This window comes from Dreissena polymorpha, chromosome 5, assembly GCF_020536995.1.
Source record: "Dreissena polymorpha isolate Duluth1 chromosome 5, UMN_Dpol_1.0, whole genome shotgun sequence".
Taxonomy (NCBI): Eukaryota; Metazoa; Mollusca; class Bivalvia; order Myida; family Dreissenidae; genus Dreissena; species Dreissena polymorpha.
Window position 1 is genome coordinate 120,236,463 of NC_068359.1, and position 24,882 is coordinate 120,261,344.

Below are 24,882 nucleotides of genomic sequence, written 5' to 3' on the forward strand. Positions count from 1 at the left end.
CTGACACATGTCGCAAAACTGTTTACAACAAAAGATATATATATATATATATATATATATATATATATATATATATATATATATATATATATATATATATATATATATAGATAAATAGATAGATAGATAGATAGATATACATTAATGGGGAAAAATAAACAGTCTATATTTTATTTTTGCTTCATATATACACATTTCCTAGCAATGATTTATAATTATATCATGTTGAAATCATTTATAGACAGAATATTACTGAAACTGCAATACACTTTAAGATGGATAGATATAATGTTTCATTCTATCTTGTACAATGATCATATGTTCTTCCTGATATACGACTAAAAATGTTTGTCGGCTAGAATAAAAAGTTGCAAAAACAGTCGATATTGATTCGTGGTTCTTTCTTGGTTTGAACATGACATATCTTTTTTATTGCATAAATCGATTCCGCTTAGAATGGCCTTTAAGAAAAGGTATTGTTATGGGGTCTCTATGTGCAAAATGTTGCATTTATTTGCGCTTAAAGTTGTCGCTTTAACATTGAATTATATAGGGAAACTATTTAGTATATTATGACCTTACACATATTCGGAAGATGGGCAGCCATTTAATTTAATGCATCAAATGCGCATGCGTCGAGTCTGTTTTCACTTATGGTGCACGTTAAGTTTGTCATCGAATAAGAGTCCATCAGCGTTTCGTCCTTTTCAGAACTCGTAGCGCCCGCTCGGAAACCGAACTGCTTGCAAACTACATCCATTTCTATGCGACCCCAGTTTTTGAAGCAGACTGGTAGCCAGTTGTTTTTATGATAGATTTCCAGACTACCAGACTGCCGGGGCAGTTCCGTTTCGTCCTCTTCATTGCTCTTCGTGAGCCGATTCATGTGATCTGTAAGAGGAAACATTCATATTATGTTTTTGCGAATAGTTTTTGTTAAACATGAAAAAAATTAAAAAATGATTGTCATAGTAACGTACATAACTTAATTCTTACCACACATAACTCCGGCGTCCATTTCGTGACTGTACGCAGAGGTATGTTTCACGTGACTGATTATCACAGCAGCGTGTTCGCAAACAGGTCGTCCTTCTATTATGATTTAAAACGAATCAGAGACGGGAAAAATTGGGTAACTCGAATGTTTTGATCGGCTTTTAATTGGGTAGAAGCTTCAGAGCATCTGGCATTTCTTAAACGTGTCCGTGTCTTCCGCATTGCGGCCTTTCTTACTTGTTGCATGTTAAGCTTTGTACAAGAAAACGGGGTTTAATGAATGAGCGTAAACTATCGTCCCAGATTAGCCTGTGCAGTCCGCACAAACTTATATGGGAATTTGATTTTCGCTCAGAATAGACTTCCTTTAAAATACCATAACAGCGGAAAATGTCGTCCCTGATTTGCCTGATTTTATCTGAGACGACACTTTACGCACATTCATTAAGCCTCGTGTTTCCATAGCGCGGCTCAAATAGATGTATTTAGTCAGTAAGAACGGGTATTCTGGAGGCTGATATTCTGTTGGTGGCGGATTTTAAGTGCGCCACCACGACAACACGTCAGAATGACAAATAACGCGTACGATAATACGATGACAACAGTGCGACAATACGAACTCGACATTGAGATAGCACGATGGCGACAATGCGATAATACGATGACAACAGTACGATAACGCGAAAGTACGATGGCGACAATGCGATTAGTACGATGGCGACATTGCAATAGTACGGCGGCGATAATGCGACAACGCGATAGTACGATGGTGACAATGCGATGGTCATATCGTACTGTCGCCATCGTATCATCGCATTGTCGCCTTAATAATATTGCGTTATCGTACTGTTGCCATCTTATTATCGCATTGTCGCCATCGTACTATCTCAATGTCGAGATCGTATTGTCGCACTGTTGTCATCGTATTATCGTACTATCGCACTGTCGCCATCGTATTATCGCACTGTCGTCATCGTATTATCACACTATCGCACTGTTTAACTTCCAGGGATGGAAATTAGTGGTTGCCCGTGAGACCGGGGCAACTAGATTATGACCCGGGCAACTCAACTTCAAATGTTGGTAGTCCGGCTGGGCGACTAGCTTTTTTAAAGCTTTAAAACATTTAGTTCAATTAAATATTTTAAAACCAAAGATCAATTATCTCTTTAATAATATTCATGTATTTAGGTCTAGGAAATGATGCAACCAGACACATGATAAGACAAAATGCATTAAACGTGTGTCCCATAAGCAATGTTGTTGTTTAATTATCTATTATTTAATTGTAAGAAAGTGTAAGATACACCTGACACGACATGTACATGATTCTGGGCTCGTTAAACGTTAGCTGGGCAACCAAAATGCTAAAGATGGTTGCCTGTTCGGGCAACCAAGTGTAAAAACTTAGTTTCAATCCCTGACTCCACGGAAAATTCATGGAAGACTTAAGTTTTTCAATATAAAATATAAACATTATTTTACTATTACAAATTTCATTAGAAGATGGTTAATTAAAACTTAAATGTTATGCTCTTCTAGACATGAAAACACTATCACTCCGATCCCGAGTTTAGCCATATTGCACTTTGTTAATTGAAAATTGCATAGTGGTACGTCATTGTTCGGTTACAAATAACTTATTTCTCTATAATACATACCTTACTATATATATATAGTAACACATTTGTACTGTTTTTCATGCCATTATCACCATTGCGGGGTCATTATAAATATTCGGCCATACGGCCGATTATTTATATTCGGCCCTCAGAATATGTGCGCGTGACGTTCAACTGGAAAAAAATGGCGTCCAAATTCATTCTTAGCCATAAAATAAGAAAAGCATCTACTGGTTATTGTTCTCCTCACCGAAGTTGTGCAATAACCATGTTTATTTTCGTAAAGTTTAATTTGCTTCCATGACGAGTTAAAATTCTGGACACATTTCTTCATCGCCATCCATCTTCTCCATTTTAAAGCACTGATGTAAGCAGGCAATTCTTTGTGGATAGACATTCTTTGATCGACTGACAAAGGAACGACTTATTCATCAAAGAAATTACCCTTTTAATTCATCATCGATCTCCTTCGAACATTTAAAGAACAATTCACTGACTCTTTTCTTAAATTTATCCATCAATTGTTCAACAAAACATCGCGTTATTCGAGTATTAACGAAATCGAAAATGCAGTCTCGCCAGTTTCATTCCATTTCCAGTTTTATATCCCAACACTGTTATTCACATTCATAATATTATAATAATCCATCGTAGACACACACACTAATCGCTTGATGCTTAAAAATATCTAACTGTTAAATAAAAACACTCGAAGTCCGATTGGTTGTTGTCCTTAAATCTAAAGCGTCTATCTTGTTTCGTCATTTAAATTACGTCACATGAGATACGTCATAAATTGCGTAATCAATTCAATAAAAATATATCGTTGCATAGTCTAAGTTGGTGGAGAGCGTAAGTTCGTGGATTGTCAGTTTAGAATAACTACACGCGCTAGATTTTGACATCCTGGAGACGAAAACCGGAATTGTGAATCGCAAACTATCTTTTTACAACTGAGAACAAAATATTTGAATGAAATGCGTTCTAAACAGGCAAACAAATTGAATAATAGCCATAAGTGTATTTTACCTCCATTTTCATAATGCACAAATTTCCTTTGCCAAAAAATCCGTAACAAAATACATAAAACCTATTTTGGCTCACTTTGTTTATATACAGCGTTCTATTGACACTGTATGTACACAACCTCGTACTCGATTTTTAAATTCTTTTTAGGCAACGTAAAATAAGAAGTGTTTTACGGTACCTAGTTCCTTATGCCTTTTTATTTAATGTACACATGTGGTTAGCGTGTGGCTATGATATTTATTAGAGAAAAAATCATTTTTAATGATAAATAATCAAATTATAACGTAAAGATCAAATTTTCTGAAAAAAATAAATATTTTACTATCATAGGTATTTAACTCAAAATGACCCGAAAGCGAGGTGCATCGCTTTGAACAGCCATACCATCATCAGTTGTGCACGAACTCAGTCTTATTCAACGCAGAAATGAATTTACTTTCTGGAAATGTACATATCTTGCCAGATTTCTGCAAATGCAAGGAAATTTATTTCTGCGTTGCATTTATAAGACCGAGTTTGTGAAAATCGCTGTACACTTATATATGTTTATTTGATAGTGATTTTTTTTCTTCAGAAAGTTGATTTTTCGTTATATTTTGATAATTTATCATTCAAAATAATGTTTTCACTAATAAATATCATAGCCACACGCTAACTATCTGTGTAAATTTACAGGCCAATCCAACTCCATTGAAACATTAAATATTTCATTAAATTATGTTCTTTATAAATGTTCAATGTTCAGTTACATGTATTTTTTTTATTGTTTTCATTCGTGTATTAAAAATGTTTAGAAAGCACCCATTTCTACATTTGGCCTAATCAGCTGTTCTGGAGTAATGACGTCACATGTGTCATCCACGAACTTACATGAATTCAAAATGGCAGTTCATACTGATGGAAGGTGTTTGTTAACTTTATTCGGAAGACAAGATTACAATTGAATTTGATTCTTTGTTATTATTCACACAGGAGAGGATTTAATTTATGCTTAATTATATTAATTTTATCAAAATAAAAATATAATTACTTATAAAACTGTTCTATTTGTAATATCCACGAACTTACGATAGACCAGGATAAGTACAGAGAGCTGGTTCTACATAAATTCTAGTGAAGGACCAAAATAGAATGATTTTATGACTCAAAACCTGTGTCCATCTATAATTTAGTATAAAAGTACGATATACGTGTGTATATTATAGACGTTAATACACGGCTGAGCCGGGCCGGGCAGTGATAATCGGCCCCAGGTCGCAAACGGCCCTCGGGCTAAAGCCGTTATGCTCCCTGCGGGCCGATTATCACTTCCCGGTCCGGCTAAGCCGTGTATTATCCTCTAAATACATATGATTGGATTTCGACGAAATTAATCTACCAGGAATATCCTATCGATTTACGATTAAACTTTTGATGTTGCTATTGGTATTTATAAATATAATTACATATGTTATGCTTATTTTTGCATTTCAGAAAGAATTATATTGTGTAGCCATTTTTGTTAACTGATTTTAGCAAAAGATTTGAACCTGTACATGCAGCATATTTCCATTCTAAGTAAGTCTATAATAAGGAGTAACACACAAATGCACTTTGTGTTATGATAATATATAGTTTCAAAATCTACGAAAGTGATATTCTGACATAATTCTCACACTTTTAAGGGGTAATGGTGGTCATTTGTGCCTAACTAATTCATTGTTTTAGCAAAAATTAAACAATGAAAACTGAAATATATTTTATAATCAATTTATTCCAGGAAAACGACGTTCACCGTTTAATTATTTGGACTATATCCTATGATGCCATGGAACTTCGGATATACAGATAGAATACAAATAGCACTGATTTGCTTTCAAAATTTGATTTGACCGATGCTATTTAAATGTCAAGACATTGATATACAAACATGTACTAACTAAAATGCGAATAACGAATCGAAATGAAACTAAATATTTAAATGACGTACCGCTGCTGCAAGATGCCGCCATTTTCTTACAATTGTAGCTGAAAAAGTTACTTTTACACCGTGCTTGCAGTTGAAAAAATACTCCAACACCGGTCGACATGCGACACTTGCGTGATATTTAATCGATATAGTGTCGAGTGTCATTTCGTGTATCGCGCGTCGTATCGTGCGTCGAGCAAATGTCACGTGTCGACCTAGGGAATTTTAATGTATTGTCGAGTGTCATATCGCATGTCGCGCTTCGTATCGTGCGTCGCTCAAATGTCGAATGTCGCGCTCGAAGGTCGACACACGAAAATTGAAGTCGACATGCGGCAATTGAAGTCGACATGCGAAGAGACACGCGACATTCATCGCGACGCACGATATGACAGTCGATAATTCAGTCGACAGTCAAGATTTTCAGCAATATTTTTTTTTCTAAAATCCAGCGCGATATACGACACTCAAATCTTGATTGTCGCATGTCGACTTCCAAAGTCGGATGACATATCGTGCGGCGCTTGAATGTCGCGCGTCGACCTCGAAGGTCGACAAACTATAATCAACTGGGCCCTATCCGGATTCCGTATTTACCGTTGTTACAGCGGGGCAAAGATGTACACGAAATTCAAATTTAAGAAAACCAAGGCAAAATCACGCAAGTAGCCACAAGGAAATTATAATTATCCAACGGTTGAATTGTTAAACATTGACTATATGCTTTTAAATTTCATTGGTTTCCATGTAATAAAGACACAATGAATACTGTTATGTCGTGACATATACTGTTTAAGATAACACTTTGAGGAGTTTAAAAGCCTCTTTTGACTGACTGACTAATCAAATGAAACTGTTCGGCTATGTCGTACAATATTGTTTGCTATTTAACAAACTAGTCATTTAAGGAATCGAGGTTAATCGACAGTTTATGACCGAATCGAACTGGTCCAGAAAGTCCGTTGTAATCTCTCACATCTAGTTTTGCAAATAAAACGCGTTTATTAAAATATGAGTCTCGCTTTGTGAAAAGAGTGTTTAATGCATGAGCGTAAAGGGTCGTACTAGATTAGCCTTTGCAGTCTGCACGGGGTAATCAGAGACGACAGTTTCCGCTTTTATTGTATTTTTCGTTTAATGGAATACTGTTCTTGACGAAAATTCAATTCAGGCGGAAAGGGCGTCCCTTATTAGCATGTGCGGACTGAACGGCTAATATGGGACGACACTTTACGCATATGCTTTAAACCCCTTTTTCATATAGCGCGGCTCATATAGTATGCAATTTCAACTTATTTCCTTATCCTACATATAACTAGATAGTCAAGCAGACGAGTTCTTTAAATGAACGGGTCGTGTGTTCGATTATAAAATTTTACCTCTCTTTAAGAGCATTTTGTAACTTAAGTACATTGTTAATGCTTGCTAATGCTTACACTTGCATTATTTGTTTTTTCACTTTAGCAAGTTTACATAATCATAATTATATGATAATAAATCTCAATGTGGATAATACACATACGTATGTTATTTTTATAACAACTTATCATACAAACACTAATGATTCAAATTCGGCTTAAAAATATCGAGATAAACATTCTGACCAAATTTCATCAAGATTGAATCATTAATGGGGCGTCTAGTGTGTTGGCAATTTTTATACAGGATCATTGAGTGCCTGCTTTTGGACAAACCCGACCCAGATTCGAAGTCGACCTACATATTGTCAAGATAAGCATTCTAACAAATATTTCTAAAGATTAAGTTAAAAACATGTCGTCTATAAAGTTTTTTTTTCTAAAATTTGATCCGGTAAATTAAGTTTTGAACAAATGTGCGACAGACACTAATTCGGACTAGACATTCTGAAGATAAATATTCGGAACAAGTTTCATTAAGATTTACTAATACCACTGAGTAAGATTTGATCTGGTGATCTCATTATTGGACGAATGTGACCCAGAATCAGACTTACCATAGATATTATACGTTGAGCATTCTGACTAAGTTTTATAAAGATCAGATCACACAAGTATAGAGTGGTATGAAGGTAGCATTTGATTGACGCTACAAAAGACAATACAGCCTGTAAAGGGCGTTGATGCAAATCACATTAACAACCGGCGGATGTTTACCTTAAAGGATTTCCAAATAAACAGTTTCATAAAAGTCGGATCATAAGTGTATGGGATTTCGCAAGTGTGAAGGACGGAAAGCCGGGCGACTAACATCAATAAGGACGGAAACGATTGTCGGGGACATTTTTCGCATTCCCATGCAATTCTATCAAAATATGAATTGGAACGGAAGGCAAAGCAGTTCCAATAAGACCCTTTTTACGGCCGGGGAGCACCCAAATAATAGTGCACACAAACCAAATTCCATGCAGAGTTGTCGTTCCATGCTCTCTCACACACATATGAATGTAATGCAACCGTCGTGCAAGAGATTGCACACAAACACGCATAAACTAAACCGGATATATGTTTTATCTCATCAATGTTGCAAAAAGAACACCATTGTAATACATAATAAACTATAAATAGGTTCATGAGAATATACGAAAATCATTGAACATAAGGTTAAACAAATGTATCTAAGTGCGTTTCATATGGCCGTAGAAAACTCATTCATAGACTAAGACATGTACGATATTGGGAAATCCCTAAAAAAGATACATAGCCACACTTTCGGTTTCCCGAACGAATGGGATCAACAGCGTCGGTATAGGCGCTAGTAATAAATGTAGAATACAATTATCATCCTGGATATCACTGAAACAAACAATATTTGAATGACGTTCAATGTAACTGTTTATTTATTTAATGAACGAACCGGATAATTTTGACATTAAATCGATAAATAAGTGTTTAATTTTCGTCGTATGAAACAAGTTAACTTCCGCTTTCGTTTTCCTATATGACACTTCGTAAATTGTTTTCCTCGCACTTTGTCTTTGCGATATAATTGAGTGTGTATTTTTTTATAATTATTTGAACGTAAGTATTTGTCAATGAGTAAAGTATCATGCTACTGTATGTTTGTTGATGTTATTTTAAAGAATCAGGATTACATGTATACATTAAGGCATACTTTAAAAATAAGTTCATCGAGTATTGATATTACATATTGTAAATTTTGTATGACATTAAAACGCTATTAAAAAAGTTAATTATAACGTGTTACATCATTTAAATAAGCTCGCTGTGCGTATGAGTGTATACATTACATGATCTATATGTGCGATGATATTTAATCATACTTTCACTTTCCATGTACTATACAATGTATAAAGAATTTTTTAATTGTCTGCTTATGTCACTCATGTTAAAGATTTACACGGAGGTGGAGCATCGCACTTAAGTGTTAACCCAACCTCGATGTTTGCTTTGTGGTGAGCGCAAAAGTGCTATGCATTGGTACATATAATAAGTGAAAGTGAATAGTATTATTATTGACAGTACATACGAGCATCGTTGTCCTCCTCCTCCTCCTCCTCCTCATCATCATCATCACCATCATCCCCATCCTCATCATCATCTTCATCATCATTATCAACATCATCATCATTATCAACATTATTATCATCATCATCATATATTATTCTTCATAGAAATCACTTATATTAACAACATTATCATACTTATCATCAACATAATGACATACTTTCATGTCAAGAAATTTTCAAAATATTTCTGTAACACTTGTGTATTTACGCACAATAAGTTTCATAAAGATCGTTCAGTATCTGCAAAAGGGGCGGTGAAATACACGCAACATAAGATAACTTTCATCGACATCATCATCTACAACAGAATCAACAAAAGTATCTGATCGTTTTCTTTATCACCATTAGCACATGAAAAATCAACACTATTTTCGGTTATAGACGATTTATATCCTGGCATTATCTGACAATTAATCGTATGTTTCGCAATAAGATTGATAACGGCAATACACTAGTATTAGGTTAAGTTCTTGACTTCTTAATGTGTTTTTCAAAATGCATGGTAGTAGATCAATGATACTCATGTTCTTTGTCTATAGGAAGATTCACTTAGATGGCTTGTCACAACATTCAAAACCATTGGTGTGCATTTAAATAGCGCGCGACATTGGATTGCCTCCAAATGAGTCCACTAACGCTTGGTACCTAATATGCAAAGTATGACCTGTTTATGTTAGATTGAAGACAAATCAATACTGGTGGACCGAATAACTGCAAGATTGTCCTCGTCACAATTATGGAACTGCTTGCTGCGTTAGCTACTGCAGGTAAGAAGCAGATTATGGACGCCACTTTCCGCCGAAACTAGATTTTTGGAAAGAAGAGACTTTCTTTAAACTATCATAAAGCGGAAAGTGTCGTCCATGATTAGCCTGTGCGGACTGCTCAGGCTATACTGTGACGACAATTTACGCACACACATTTAATCCCCTAGCACAGAGCGCGAAATAAATGCATGTGTATAAGGCTAATGGAACCAACATACGTTAGAAACAACACTTCTACAGGTACATTGGCACTCATTGGCGATATGTGTTTACATAAGTGCGTGAGTATTACGTTCATTAATGCACAAAGCGATCTTTTGTTAACCCATTTATGCCTAGCGTCTAGAAAAAGGCCTTGGCAAACAGCGTTGATCCTGATGAGACGCCGCATGATACGGCGTCTCATCAGGGTCTGCGCTGTTTGCTGAACGAAATTTCTGTAAGAAATATTCTAAATATACAAATAAATATACTAGAAATCCCTCATTTTGGAAATAAATTGATCCAATTTAGAAGGATGGGAGAGTCCACTTTGCATACATGGGTTAAAGTTGTAATACCAATAACATTTATGGCGTGTAAATACAGCACTGACATAAAATAGCATCCGTCTGATCAAAAGTTCCAAATTTCAGCTTCGAGTATCTCGTTATTACACCAGTTCCTAACGGAGATGAAATTGAACTTATCGAATGAAATTTGCCCGCATTTATTTGATTTATATGTAAAGGTGTTTAGGCACATGCTCTCAAAAACTGGTTTTTGCGAATGTTATCTATCAAAATAGGTTGACAAATATTTACAGTGCCTCAGATAAGCTGCGTATCTGCGTCTTTCACCCTATTAAAATGTTTAAAAACGCAAAGAAATACAATATCATGCGTATTGAAAACGCACCCGATTTGCCTTTTACGCACATTCGTCTTATTTGATGCGTACGATACAATAGCTTTGATCGAAAATACTTTGCTCATTTTCGGCGGTTTTTGTGATTATTTTCGTTACGCGGCGACGCTATTATTCAGCAAGCGCCTGGATGACGGAGCAATAAAACAGTCAAAGCTAGCCAAACGCTCTGCTGACTAGATTTCATAGTTAAATAAAGCGGCTGACCAAATTATTTACGACGACATACATGCGTTTTCAATCTGACTTAATCCGTCGTTCATTGTGCATGTATTTCTAAAGTGTTTGTACTTTCAGTTTCTAATACGATGCGTAATAAAAATGTCTAAAAGAAAGACGTCCGCAATTGTTGCGCCAAAATATCAGTCGATCGCTAACTTTTTCGAACCAAGAAAGCAAGAGCCAATAAGTGCCGAATCATTTGTGTTATCGATTTTTTTTAAGTTTAAAGTTTATATTATTGACAGTTTCAAGGATTAAAGATGTTATGAAACATCAGTTTATTAAAGTTAATTATATTAGTTTACAGTTTTATTGAATCAATACAATTGTGTGCAGCTTCAACAGAAGTAAAGCAGCAATGGTTTTACTGTATGCATCTTATAACTCATTTCACCCTATTCCAAGAATGAAATCACCCTATTTTTCAAAATCAGTGGGTGAATACCCTATTTCCGAAATAATTATCTGGGGCACTGTATTCAATATGGTTAGGCTGAGTACATTAAACAGTTTATTTTAAACTCCCATTTGAATTACTAATTTATAAATTTTAATTTTGAGTAATTAATCCATAATGCAATCGTTAGTTGTGGTGTAATATTAATTTAATTAGTGGTTGTTGTATTGATATTTACAAGGATTTCGACTAACATGTTTATAGTTTGGTAAAACGTATTAAGAAGAGCACGGTGTGTTGCACAATCAATGCAGTCGGTTATAAAACCTATTTTATTCTAAAAGAACAAGTGTGTTATATATTAATGTTCATCAGACTCGCTGTTCTATGAACATTATGAGTAACCAGGACAAACAACATAAATGTCGCTATGGTCACTATGGTTACTATGCCAACGTAACTATGTTTTCAGCTGTTGGCCACAATGGCGTCCGATGCGACGTATGCGATAAAAGTCCAATCATCGGCGTCCGATGGAAGTGCAACGACTGCCCTAACTATGACATGTGTTCCTCATGCTACGATAAAAAATGGATGTGGCACAATATGTCGCATACTTTTAGAAAGTGTGATACACCTGTTAATAATATGTAAGTGTAATAGTTGTTATTATGAAGTAACCGAAAAGTGGTTTTGTCGCTTATAAACTTGAGATACAACTTATTTTATCATAAAGCAGTCAATACATATAGCACAATGTATCCATTACAATGCAACTTTAAAATAAGGAGGTATCCTCAATATAAATTAGTGGTACTTGAAGCGCAATGTCCCGTCCTGTATATTCCTGTAAATGTCTTGATGCGATAGCCACTGCAAAAGTAAAAACCAAACATGTGCTTAATAAAGTCTTGGTGGTATAGTTAATACTCTCTGCCAAGCAATCAGGAGGTCACGGGGTCGATCCTAGAACCTTTGCATGATCGTCCGTCAAGATACAAAATACTAGTAATGGTTATATCAAGAAACACCATTTCTAGTGTCAAATATAGTTTTAGGCTTTCAGTACAAGGCCAAAAAATAGGTCCGTTTCCGGTCGCCCGACCGTGTCATCCGATTCGGCGCCGACCCTTTACTTTTAATTGGGGTCGCCAAAAAATATTTTAAAAAAATTAAATTCGTTCATTTTCGTTCATATAAGATGTAATATCAAGCAAACAAAGCATATACACACACACACATATATATATATATATATATATATATATATATATATATATATATATATATATATATATATATATATATATATATATATATATATATATATATATATACACATGTATTTCTTATTATAAGCTTTAGTAGCCTTCCATTCTAGTACCCGAAAAAAACAATCCCTACCTACCGACGCTGTTGTTTTTTTCCTAGAAGACCAGAAACGGACCTTTTTTGGCCTTATCAAGCTAATATAATCATTTGAAACCAATAATATTACTGCATTGATGTGTTTAATAAATGCTAGACAATACTTCACAACAGTTCCTTGGATAGTATGGCATAAAACATGTTACGTTAAATGTTTGTTGTTGTTTTTTTCTGAGATGTATGATATTGTATATAAGTTTCAGAGATGTCCATTTACTCATTTCAATGATTATGCATTAAAATTGGACCCTGTCAAGCTATTAGTATAGGACAAAACTTAATAAAAGTGACTATAATATCAAAATACCGTTTAGAGCCTTAAAGCCTTTGACTAAACTAAAACCAGAATGATATCATGATATATCGAATGATATGACACAACTGAGCAAATGGGGTTTATTAAAAAAAGATATACTTATTTGCTGTTAAGTTAGTTACGAGTTATACAGGTGTTGCTTATCATTTACCGTTTAACATGCTGGACGCAACGCATTTAGGCAATACTGATAGGCAATACAATAAAATTATAATGTTTAAAACTTTTCGAGTTTTTTATGGGTAATTAGAGAGGTATAATAAATGTTTCCTTTTACAGTTAATAATTCTGACGAAGAAATCAAAATCCAGATGGTAATATCTTGTCAGTGTTTGTGTGTCGTATGAATAGATATATTTGCGGGAAATTAAAATGGAATTAATTGTGTCACAAATAAATAAAAACGAGCATTTTGTATCTAGAAAAATCTATGTTACCAGAGCACAAACGTTCAATTGTTTTTGCTATTCCTATAAGGAACACTGATTCTTTATATATAACTTTATTTAACAAAATATATTACGAAATTGTCGTTGATTTTTTAGCATTATAGAGGCTTTAAAACTGTTTTTCATCAAAAAAAATCAGCACAATAACATGCATACTCACAGCTTAATTGTAAAGTCACTTTGTGAAAATGAACTCGTTTTGTATATGTTGTACCTAGAATGAAGATACTATGCTTATAGGAAATGCTTCTAACATAATACAACTATTTCAGCATAACAAATTATAATATTATATACTCATTGGTATGCTATATATGTGGTTTGCATATTTTTACAATGAAATCACTCAATCATTTCTTTAGAATATAAATAAAGCATTCAACCACCCTTAAATTATTCATGCTGAGACAATGGTGGAAAGACGACTCTACCGATATATTGTACACCTTCAAATTTGTTACAGCAGTTGCTAATTTTTTCACGAATATTCTAAACCAATTTCAATCCAAAATTGTATAAGATAATGCCATAACCGAATTAAATTTTACATTTAGAAGAATGTCAAATACAGAGATATAAATAAGACACGTGTAACTACGAAATTATTGTAGAATAATCATGTCATTTCTAAACAAAATGCATGTGTCGAATGTGTTTGTTAACACCAATTTTATATCGACAGATTCCAGCAGATATTAACGAATGCAGGATCTCCCAGCAGCCCCACGTGTGCGTCTGACAGCGACGCAGGTAATGACTCTGACAGTGACTCTGATAGTTGCGAGATGGAAACAGGTAACCCAATCACAATAGTGTGAGTGTACCTTGACTAACCATATATTATACACAATAGTTCTATACTAACACGTCTAATATACGGCGGGGTCGCGTTATTTTAACAAAGTTAAAAATCAACGTTGTAAACGGTACCAATAGCCCTATCCGGGTTTGCAATACACTTAAGAAACAATCAGCAGTCCCCTCTCTCCAAACAACGCTGGCCCATTTTAACAATTGTTGATAATTTCATTTAAATAATGGCGGTTGATATGGTATGGAATTTGAAAATTATTTTATATGGGTAAGCTTCATTTCTACCTGAATATAACTGTTTTTCCCTCAAAAGACATGTCATTCCCGGAATCGTCTATTCCATGGCGTTCCAATTAATCTTCATTTGAATTAAGCTTTAATTTTTTTTTAATTCAGTCCCTTTTAGTGTGCGTGTTTATAAGTTAACGGTTTTATGTTTGTTTTGTGTCACTTTGGCTACAGGTTGTCAATATGTCATGTTCTTATACAAAAAAACGAATATCGATGAGACAGATATTTGTAATCGTATTTGTTGACGCAATTATATAATATATTTCAAGATTTAAAGATTTATTAGATATCATGTTAATAAAGGCCTCAGGCCAAAAATACAGCATGCATTTACAATTTCATAATGATAAATGCCACCTTGTTAAAATAGTTGTTTTACACTGGTGTTTTAACAAATACGTATTTTCAAAATTATACAAAAATCCGTGTTACCAGTGCACACACGTATATAGATCTATCATTTATATATGAGAGACTCCAAAATATTATTTTTCTGCATTTTGTGACAAAAGTAGAATCTTTCTAGGAAATATTAGAACAAAAATTATTACATATCAACGTTTGTAATCAAGGTAAATTTATATTCCCAATGATATTCATTAATTTCGTAACATCGAATGTTAATTGTTTTATAACATAAATATCAGTGCTGCTGATTAGAATATTAAATGACGTTTCGTTTCTTTGGCCGTTATACCAATTATACAAATAACTGGGGACACTCAAAGAACGAATGAAATTTGTTCTCCAATTCATGTACGTCAAATATTGTTAAACAAAATAAGTATTTTCGGTTTTCACGCTGTACGTAAAATGCCTGCCAAGTTCAATGTTCAATTTATGATTAGAACACCTAAAAGGAGCAAATGCGCAACGTGACTTAAAGGATACATCTATAGTTAAATATTTGTCCGGAGATAAAAGTGACTTAAACTGTTTGTAAATGTCGCATCGCGGATATGCATTAATATATATATATATATATATATATATATATATATATATATATATATATATATATATATATATATATATATATATATATATATATATAATAAAGTCGCTTTGAACCGTTTATATAAAATAAATCGCTTTTATTAAATTCGCCGTAGCTTTCGACCTCTCGGTCTTCTTCAGCGGCGTTTATTTGTGAATAAGCATATCATCTTTAGCGGAAGTGACGTTATATTATCGCACGTTACATAGTCCATATGGTTTGAACGTCCTCAGTTTGCGCTTCCAAAGTTGTTCGATGGTCTTCCGGTACTCGTCGGTTCCATTTCATTTTTCGAGTCCCATGACCCGGAAGTCTGCGACGCTGTGGCCGTTTGTGTAGAAGTGCTCGGCTACCGGGTCGTTGTGTCGAGTCCGTATCCGGGACAGGTTAAGAAGATGTCGCTGGTACAGGGTATCTCCCGTTTCTCCTATGTATACGAAGGTCTTACACCGTTCGCAGTGTACAGCGTAGACTACATTGGTGGATTTGCAGGTGACCTCGTTCCGCACATTGTAGCTTTTGCCGGTGGTATCGCTGGAGGCTGAAAAGTTCAGCGATACCACCGGCAAAAGCTACAATGTGCGGAACGAGGTCACCTGCAAATCCACCAATGTAGTCTACGCTGTACACTGCGAACGGTGTAAGACCTTCGTATACATAGGAGAAACGGGAGACACCCTGTACCAGCGACATCTTCTTAACCTGTCCCGGATACGGACTCGACACAACGACCCGGTAGCCGAGCACTTCTACACAAACGGCCACAGCGTCGCAGACTTCCGGGTCATGGGACTCGAAAAATGAAATGGAACCGACGAGTACCGGAAGACCATCAAACAACTTTGGAAGCGCAAACTGAGGACGTTCAAACCATATGGACTAAACACAAAAGACTAAAATTTGCGCGCAATGTAACGTGCGATAATATAACGTCACTTCCGCTAATTCACAAATAAACGCAAGATACAAGATACAAGAAGAAAAAGACCGAGAGGTCGAAAGCTACGGCAAATTTAATAAAAGCGATTTATTATATATATATATATATATATATATATATATATATATATATATATATATATATATATATATATATATATATATATATATATATATATATATATATATATATATATATATATATATATATATATATTATCAAAATGAACTAACACATCATGCTGTTTGCGATAACACTCCTAGCACGCTTGATCAAACGGATTATATGACGGTTTTCATATATTTTAATCAACAACACAATATAACTAAACAACACTTTACCAATAACACAACTGCTTCGTTTGAAAAGTTTTATTCAAGTGATGCGATTGAAATGATTTCATATATAACTTTATTTACATATATATATAGAGATATATAGAGAGATTATTTCAGATCTGTTGAAGGGTGCATGTACCATGTAACAGTTTACCTTTTCATAATTTATCTGTTTCTCAGCTATTGTTCATGATGGTGTGGGATGTGACGTTTGCAAAGTTCGTCCCATCCGAGGGACCCGCTGGAAGTGCGCAGATTGCCCTAACTACGACATGTGTACATCGTGCTACAAGAATCTTAGAATGATGCACGATACGGACCATTCATTTAAGAAAATTAACAATCCCGTATCAACGGGGTATGTATATGCCTGTAGCTCAGTATAGTAAGCTTAACATGTAGAACATTTTTGCCTAATAACCTTATCGATTTACAATTACAAAAAGAACAATTTCATGGTGTGACCTTATTATAAGATTTTTTTTAGTTTACCCAGACAACATCCCTTTCCTCTTTTAATTAACTTTCAAATAACGCATTTCACCACGTATTACATACTGCCGTTTCATGTGTATTTAACCCGTCTCTTTTTGTATTAAATAAATAAGTCAGTACACACATAGACGGCCTGGAATATAGGATACTCACTTTCGTGTTGACGCGGGGCCGTTAGGCCTCGCATTTAGCATGTTGATTCGCATATTTTGTGGACTCTGGAAAGCGTTTGTGCTTAATACTAAACAGAAACAATAAATCTTAATGAAAACTTCGTCGAGTAGTGTACGTTATTGTTCCATCGAACTAGGCTACACATTTTCGTGTTGATTATCAAGGTATTATCTTCTTGGAATGAACTCTTTAAAGTTTTAAGTATTTCAGGGGAGGGGGCCCTCTTCTACGCTTTTGAATACCATTAATCGACACACTCACACCATCGAGTGAATCTGTGTTTGCAATTAAAAATTAAATGACAACACACAAATTATGTGAAAAGAATACTTTTATGCATCTATCACCATCAAATGTGTTCGATAACCAACAACATATGCATCGTTTAAGTTACATTTTAATCAAATGTATGTTATACGAGGTGTTTCAACCAACATATAAGTACATACTTAATATAAAGTTGTATATGGGTTTATTGTTCAAATCAGTTTTTATTTACTCAAACATTAATCCTAGAGATTAAACATTGAAACGCCGACTTTACATACTCATACCTCAATGTTACCACGGTTGACCACACTTATTCTTCCATTACCTCTTATGTTACGTATACGCTATGTTACATATGACATTTAGACACCACATTGTGTTGTAGAGAAAACAGTTAAGTCCAATGTATAGCCTTTCTTGTTTTTAAATAAACGAGAATTACTGTTATGAAATCGAATCGTTCTCTATATTGAAGAGAGAAAATAACACACAAACAAACCACAAACATTATTTTAGGATAATACAAAATCAAGTGTAAATGAGTATTGCTTAAGGCCCAATTTATATACTTGCTGATATATAAATCATGATGCTTAAATTGTGATTATTATCTGTATATTTGCAGAGCCCTGCTGGTCAATAATATACTTTCATCGCAAATGCATGATGCGAAACACGCAGGTATATACATTATATGTTTGCAGTTTTTTTATATGAGTAAGGTTTATTTAATGATAAGAACATATGGTTTCAAATGAGTAACACAGCTTGCTTTAATATTAAATATAAATATTGCGATGTAACAATTGTGTTATAATATATGCATACACAATATTAAAAGGAACCCTATTTTGTAAATGGACAATTAAGAGAACATATTTTATTTTCTATACATAAAACTCAACGAGTGCCATACAATTAAAAGACAACATTATTTTTTATTTCATATCTGTTGAAGGGTGCATGTACCATATAACAGTTTACCATTTCATAATTTCTCTATTTCTCAGCTGTTGTTCATGATGGTGTGGGGTGTGACGTATGCAAAGATCGCCCCATCCGTGGTACCCGCTGGAAATGCGCAGATTGTCCTAACTACGACATGTGTACATCGTGTTACAAGAATCTTAGAATGATGCACAAAATTAAAACACGGACTTTATTTTGTATACCTAAAATTTTAAGACGACATTATTTAAAATACATACAATTAAAAGAGGACCGTATTTGTATACAAAACAATTAAAAGAGGACCATATTTTGTTATTATTTTAAAAAGCCAGAACAATGTGATACTGCAATATCTTTAATAATGAAAATTATATTTGTCGTGTAACATTGACAGTAAATGTATGGTACATAATTATTTGTGTTTGAATGCATAGCATTGACTTATCTAGGGTGAATTTTGAAAGTTTATAATAATTAATAATGAATTGATGTCTCTTTTACTAATGATCCTTCAATTTAATGATCCATTAACTTGTACAATGTTATTTATATTGCGGCTTACTATTTGTAACCTAAACATATTTCTCTTACTCAGGAGTCGTGCATACAGGTGTGAGGTGTGACGTCTGCACTGTAGACCCGATCGTGGGTATCCGTTACAAATGCAGAGAGTGCCCTGACTATGACATGTGTTCCACGTGCTTTAAGGATCTAAGGATCATGCACACCATGTCGCATTCATTTAGACATATTACATTACCTGGAAGTCTACCGTAGGTTTACGTTTCAATCTGTATAGAATAACGTGTTTAAACACACACTACAGGAAACGAACGTTAAGGTCTCAGATACGTTACAGTCCTTTTGGAATTCAACATTTAAGAGCCAACTTGAAGCCAAACACGCACAGATACACGCACGCATCATTCAGCTAAGAAGACCGATAGCCTACGAACACGATCGTGTTATCATTTTGAAATAGGTTCAAAGATCAAAACGAGTATCAGGCAAACCAGTCATTGGCATTTCATCATTTTGTTTTGCAAATACATTTGTTGTTTTTTGCTCCAAATTATATAAAAACTGAAGATATTTAAAGTAATGTACTCATTTAAAATTCGTCTTCCATCTTTTATTGGAATCAAACAAAATATTTATTCGACTTAATTGTCGAGTGAACTTGGGAAAATACATAAACAAAATCCAGTCGTCATATCGAACACATTTGTCTATGTCACTATGATCGATTTACACACGACGCTTTAATGTTTATTGAACTGCATTTAGTCCGCACACGCTTATCAGGGACGACACTTTCCGCCTAGACTGGATGTTCGTTAACCAGAATTTTTCTTAAAACTTAAAATTCCATGAACGCGAACAGTGTCGTCCATGATAAGCCTGAGCGGACTCCACATGACAATCTAGAGTCCTACATGAGGCACATGTATGAAGCACGGTTTTCTCAGATCATGGCTCATATTTTTTTCAAGAGCTCCAGTGGAGGTAACCAGTACAAGAAGACTTCAAGCGCTACCAAAAAGCATCCCTTCAACCAGTAAAGGATCTGGTACCGTATTGTTATAACAACCTTCCTTACTTACAAATAGAGTAACGTTATAAGTTATAAGTATAAACTGTTTTTTATAAAACAGTGTTTAACATTTATAATAGTGTTGTTTTCTGTCAGGGGCATACCTATCGTAAGCTGTATATCAATACAATCTTGTCAATTTACGAGAAAAAACACTATCATTGAATTCAATATGTTTGAATAAATCGTTGTTTATCTAGCTATCAAATACTAATGTTATACCCATTTCCATTCTAACATGATTCCGTGATCATAATTATTCCCCGTATAATAATAATTATAACGTTCCATTATTATTTTACACACATTCACGGGCAAACGGTTCGTCAAGCATCAATACAAAGTCAATGCGCCATTGTTTTCATTTCAAAATGACAACTTTGTGTTCCTTAATTGGTATTCTAACAATTCAATTGTTAATGCTTCATATAAAACATCCGCATATGTAATATTTCATTGGTTCCGTACATAATATTGACTGTGTGCATCAGGTACGCCTCATAAAGGTGAACGATGTGATGTCTGCAATGTCTCTCCAATACGGGGTACCCGCTGGAAGTGTAGGGATTGTCCCGACTATGACATGTGTTCCACGTGCTATGAGGATAAAAGAAGAATTCACGATATGTCGCATTCATTCGCACGAAAGGAACATCCAACCAAAGCGTTGTAAGTTCGCTCAACGTCGTTTGTTTTGCATAAACCAAATAACGAATAAGTTCAAACATATTTGTTTAGTGAACTTTAACAGCAGTTTAAAGTTAATTAACACATACTTATTTAGAGAGTGGAAAAAGTCATTTTAAACGAATATACTTTGCTAAGATATACTTTTAGAAAATGATTTTAAACACTAAACTATTTACGGTACGTGCAAACAGATATGGACGGAACAAACAAACAAACAATCTTAATAAGAGGATCTGAAAGATAAAAAAAAACATGTACCATTAACATCCACGTAATGGAATAAATATCGTTTTTGTCTTTATTTTTATCTAGAACAAAAGAGCAAAAGGGAGGACATGGAGTACCAGCAACGTCGTCTTGTTTGCCTTCCCATTGGATTATGATGAAGCCTGATCAAAACGAAATCAAAATTGATCTTGCAACTGATAGTGAGGAATTTATTACTGTGATGGGCAAGTTCATTCAAACGCTTGACAAAACAATCGTCAGTATACGCAGAGTTCAAAGCAAATATCTTTGGGAGTTTTACTTTTCGTAAGTATTAATGGTAAATCTTTTAACTGATATATGTGGCTATCCGGCTATACTTTGATAGCTAGCACTTACTTTGATATTAATGTTTATCCTTTTCCTTTTTCACGTTTACGTATGGCACGATATACTTAATAATTAGTATACTACAAGCGTGACGAAAATCAAGTTGTGTTTTTCCTGTATTTGTATGTATTCTTTAAGTTAAGGTTTGTTTTAATTTGTATGTGCATATATGTTTATGCCCCCGGTAGGGTGGCATATAGCAGTTCAACTGTTCATCAGTCCGTCTTTTAGTATGTGCGTCCGTCCGAAAACTTAAACATTGATCATAACTGTTTCAATATTTAAGATAGCAACTTGATATTTGGCATGCATGTGTATATCATGGAGCTGCATATTTTGAGTGGTGAAAAGTCAAGGTCAAGGTCGTCTCTCAAGGTCAAAGTCAAATTTATGGCGTCTGTCCGTCCGTCCGAAAACTTTAACATTGGTCATAACTTTTGCAATATTGAAGATAGCAACTTGATATTTGGAATGCATGTGTATCTCATGGAGCTGCACATTTTGAGTGGTGAAAGATCAAGGTCAAGGTTGTCCTTCATTGTCGAAGGTCAAATATATGACTGTTGATCATAACTGTTGCAATATTTAAGATAGCAACTTGATATTTGGCATACATGTGTATCTCATGATGCTGCATATTTTAAGTGGTGAAAAGTCAAGGTCAAGGTCGTCATTCAAGGTCAAAGTCAAATGTATGGCGTATGTATGTCCGTCCGAAAACTTTAACATTGTTCATAACTTTTGCAATATTGAAGATAGCAAATCGATATTTGGCATGCATGCGTATCTCATGGAGCTGCATATTTTGAATTGTGAAAGGTCAAGGTCATCCTTCAAAGTCAAAGGTTAAAGGTAAAAAATTGCAATATTGAAGATAACAACTCGATATTTGGCATGCATGCGTATCTCATGGAGCTGCAAATTTTCAGAGGTGAAAGGTCAAGATCAAGGTTATCCTTCAAGGTTAAAGGTCAAATATATGGCTCCAAAATGATGTAGTATGGGGCATTGTGTTTCACGAACACAGCTCTTGTGAATATCTTTTTTTTTTACCGAATATTTAATAATTGGTGATCAAATACATAAATCCTTTATAGGTTGATACGGTGTGTGATTTTAAAAGGATGCTAAATGCGTCGTCTTTGTTTGTACCGGAAGATTTTTTTCTTTGTCTAATTTATAGCGTTGCGTCTGATACAATTGTATCCTGGTATATTCCAGCAAACGCAAGCAGATGGCTTCTATGAAAATTGGAAAAATCGGCGCGAACGAAAGGAAGCTCTTCCACGGAACCAAACCGGACATAATCCAAACTGTTTGCACTCACAATCTCGACATGCGTCTTGCCGGAACAAACGTCGGTGCGATATATGGCAACAGAACCTATTTTGCTTCGGCAGCAGATATGTCGGATCGGTATTCTACGCCTGGTCCTACAGCGGGTCACAAGTTTATGTTGCAGTGTCGTGTACTGGTGGGACGCTGGACTAAAGGACAACAGGGATTACGGAGGCCGCCTGAGATGGACCGGACACCGGATGGTCAGGTCAGACTGAATGACAGCTGCGTGGATGATGTCCGAAATCCGAGCATATTCTGCATCTTCGACCACGTTCAGTACTATCCGGAATATATCATTGAATACAAATAACTTAATATAACTATTTACGAATGAACAAAAGGAGTTTGCCCATATCCTGATGTTTTACTGGATCATGCCTTGTGCTTATCGGAATTTAAATAATAATTGTGCTTATATCCTGTATAATTTGATTATATAATACCTGATTCTATCCATATGTATATATTCAATAGCATGCCAATGGTAAACTGATATTTGTGGATTCACACCATTTAGTTATAATACAAGGATTATGTGTTTTAATGTAGAGCATGATTAACTTTGTATTTTATAAGATTTGAAGACATTATATGTTTGTTCAAAAAAATGAAAGGAATAATGTACGTGTCAAACACTATTATTTATGAAATAGATGTACATGTTAACACATATTTTGCCGGGGTTTCTACATAGTACTAAGCAGTTATTTAATATGAGTATAATTACGTTGCTTATAAGTTGTGTAGTACTTAGAATTCATTTACAGTTGCCACCTACCTAATATGTGAGTTATCCATTGTTATCGTGCAATAAATAATCAATATGTTGATTTAATTGTCATATCCTATATAGTTTTAAAGGGTGTATATGTACCCATAGAATGGTATTGGTAATAAATGTCCCATCATCTAGTCATACAGACATATACGCGTCCTCTTTATTCTGTGTGTTGCTTTTTGTCATTATGTTTATTACAATTTTAATAAATATATTATGAACACATATCGTGGTACAATCAACACAGCAATCAGGACGGTTATTTCATAGTAAACTACCAATTTTACATCGATATTGATCATTCACCTGGATTATATTTTAATCTGTTTCAGGGAAAATCATGAATGTATTGAAGAGTTAAATCAGAGTGAAAAACATGAATGTAGTTAAAATATTCCAAGTATCAAAACCCATTATCATTCATTTGCGTTTGCAGTTTGTTGGATGTGTCGAATTGTTGGATTATTGGTAACTAACCATAAATACAGCGTATTTGCATTGAGCTGGACTGTAATTACATTTTGCACTTACGTTATAGCGATCGTGTAGAGCATTTTAAATGTCCAAAGTCTAATAATTAATTGTTCCGTCATGAACGGTTGTGTATGATGGCATAAACGGACCATAGTAAATATTTAAATTAGCGGACGTAAAATACCTGATAGATAGGGCGTACGCAAGCCATTGTTTTGACGTGCAAACACGATAACAACGATGCGCGCAACCGACAAATGACCAATGCGAAAACGTTCAATACATTAAACAAATAGTTATCATCTAGGTGAAGCAAGTGATTACAGCGTTACGTCAGGGGATTAAACAGACATTGTTCACGTAAATAATTAATCAAAATGACTATAATTTAAAAACACATAATGACATGTTACGATAGATAAAGTCTGTACTGTATACTTTTTAAAGATGAAAGTGTTAAGCTTGCCATTTAAATATATTTTCCGTACCCTACTTTCGTTTAGTTAGGGAAAGAAACACACGTATTCTTTTACAGAGCAATTATATTATCT

General features: G+C 34.6%; 1 protein-coding gene across 3 annotated transcripts; it reads left to right on the top strand.

Moving 5' to 3' along the window:
• Positions 1 to 8,024: 8,024 nt before the first annotated feature.
• On the top strand, positions 8,025 to 23,927 carry LOC127831934 (uncharacterized). Of its 3 annotated transcripts, none has more exons than XM_052357019.1 (11): positions 8,025 to 8,401; positions 9,781 to 9,870; positions 11,868 to 12,045; positions 14,271 to 14,383; positions 17,148 to 17,325; positions 18,532 to 18,587; positions 19,453 to 19,630; positions 20,351 to 20,427; positions 20,943 to 21,120; positions 21,454 to 21,675; positions 22,960 to 23,927. In XM_052357019.1, the coding sequence occupies exons 2-11, from the start codon at positions 9,840 to 9,842 to the stop codon at positions 23,387 to 23,389; spliced, it is 1,641 nt and encodes a 546-aa protein (XP_052212979.1). In that variant the 5' UTR covers positions 8,025 to 8,401; positions 9,781 to 9,839; the 3' UTR covers positions 23,390 to 23,927. The 3 variants fall into 3 exon arrangements, with proteins under 3 accessions (XP_052212979.1, XP_052212981.1, XP_052212980.1); XM_052357021.1 differs by having other exon boundaries at positions 14,271 to 14,338; XM_052357020.1 differs by lacking the exon at positions 8,025 to 8,401 and adding an exon at positions 8,507 to 8,594.
• The last annotated feature ends 955 nt before the right edge of the window (positions 23,928 to 24,882 follow it).

Coding starts and splice junctions, on each gene's coding strand:
- LOC127831934 (XM_052357019.1), top strand. CDS start 9,840: ATGGAACTGCTTGCTGCGTTAGCTACTGCAG. Junction 12,046..14,270: donor GATACACCTGTTAATAATAT/GTAAGTGTAATA, acceptor TTATATCGACAG/ATTCCAGCAGATATTAACGA. Junction 14,384..17,147: donor TAGTTGCGAGATGGAAACAG/GTAACCCAATCA, acceptor TCTGTTTCTCAG/CTATTGTTCATGATGGTGTG.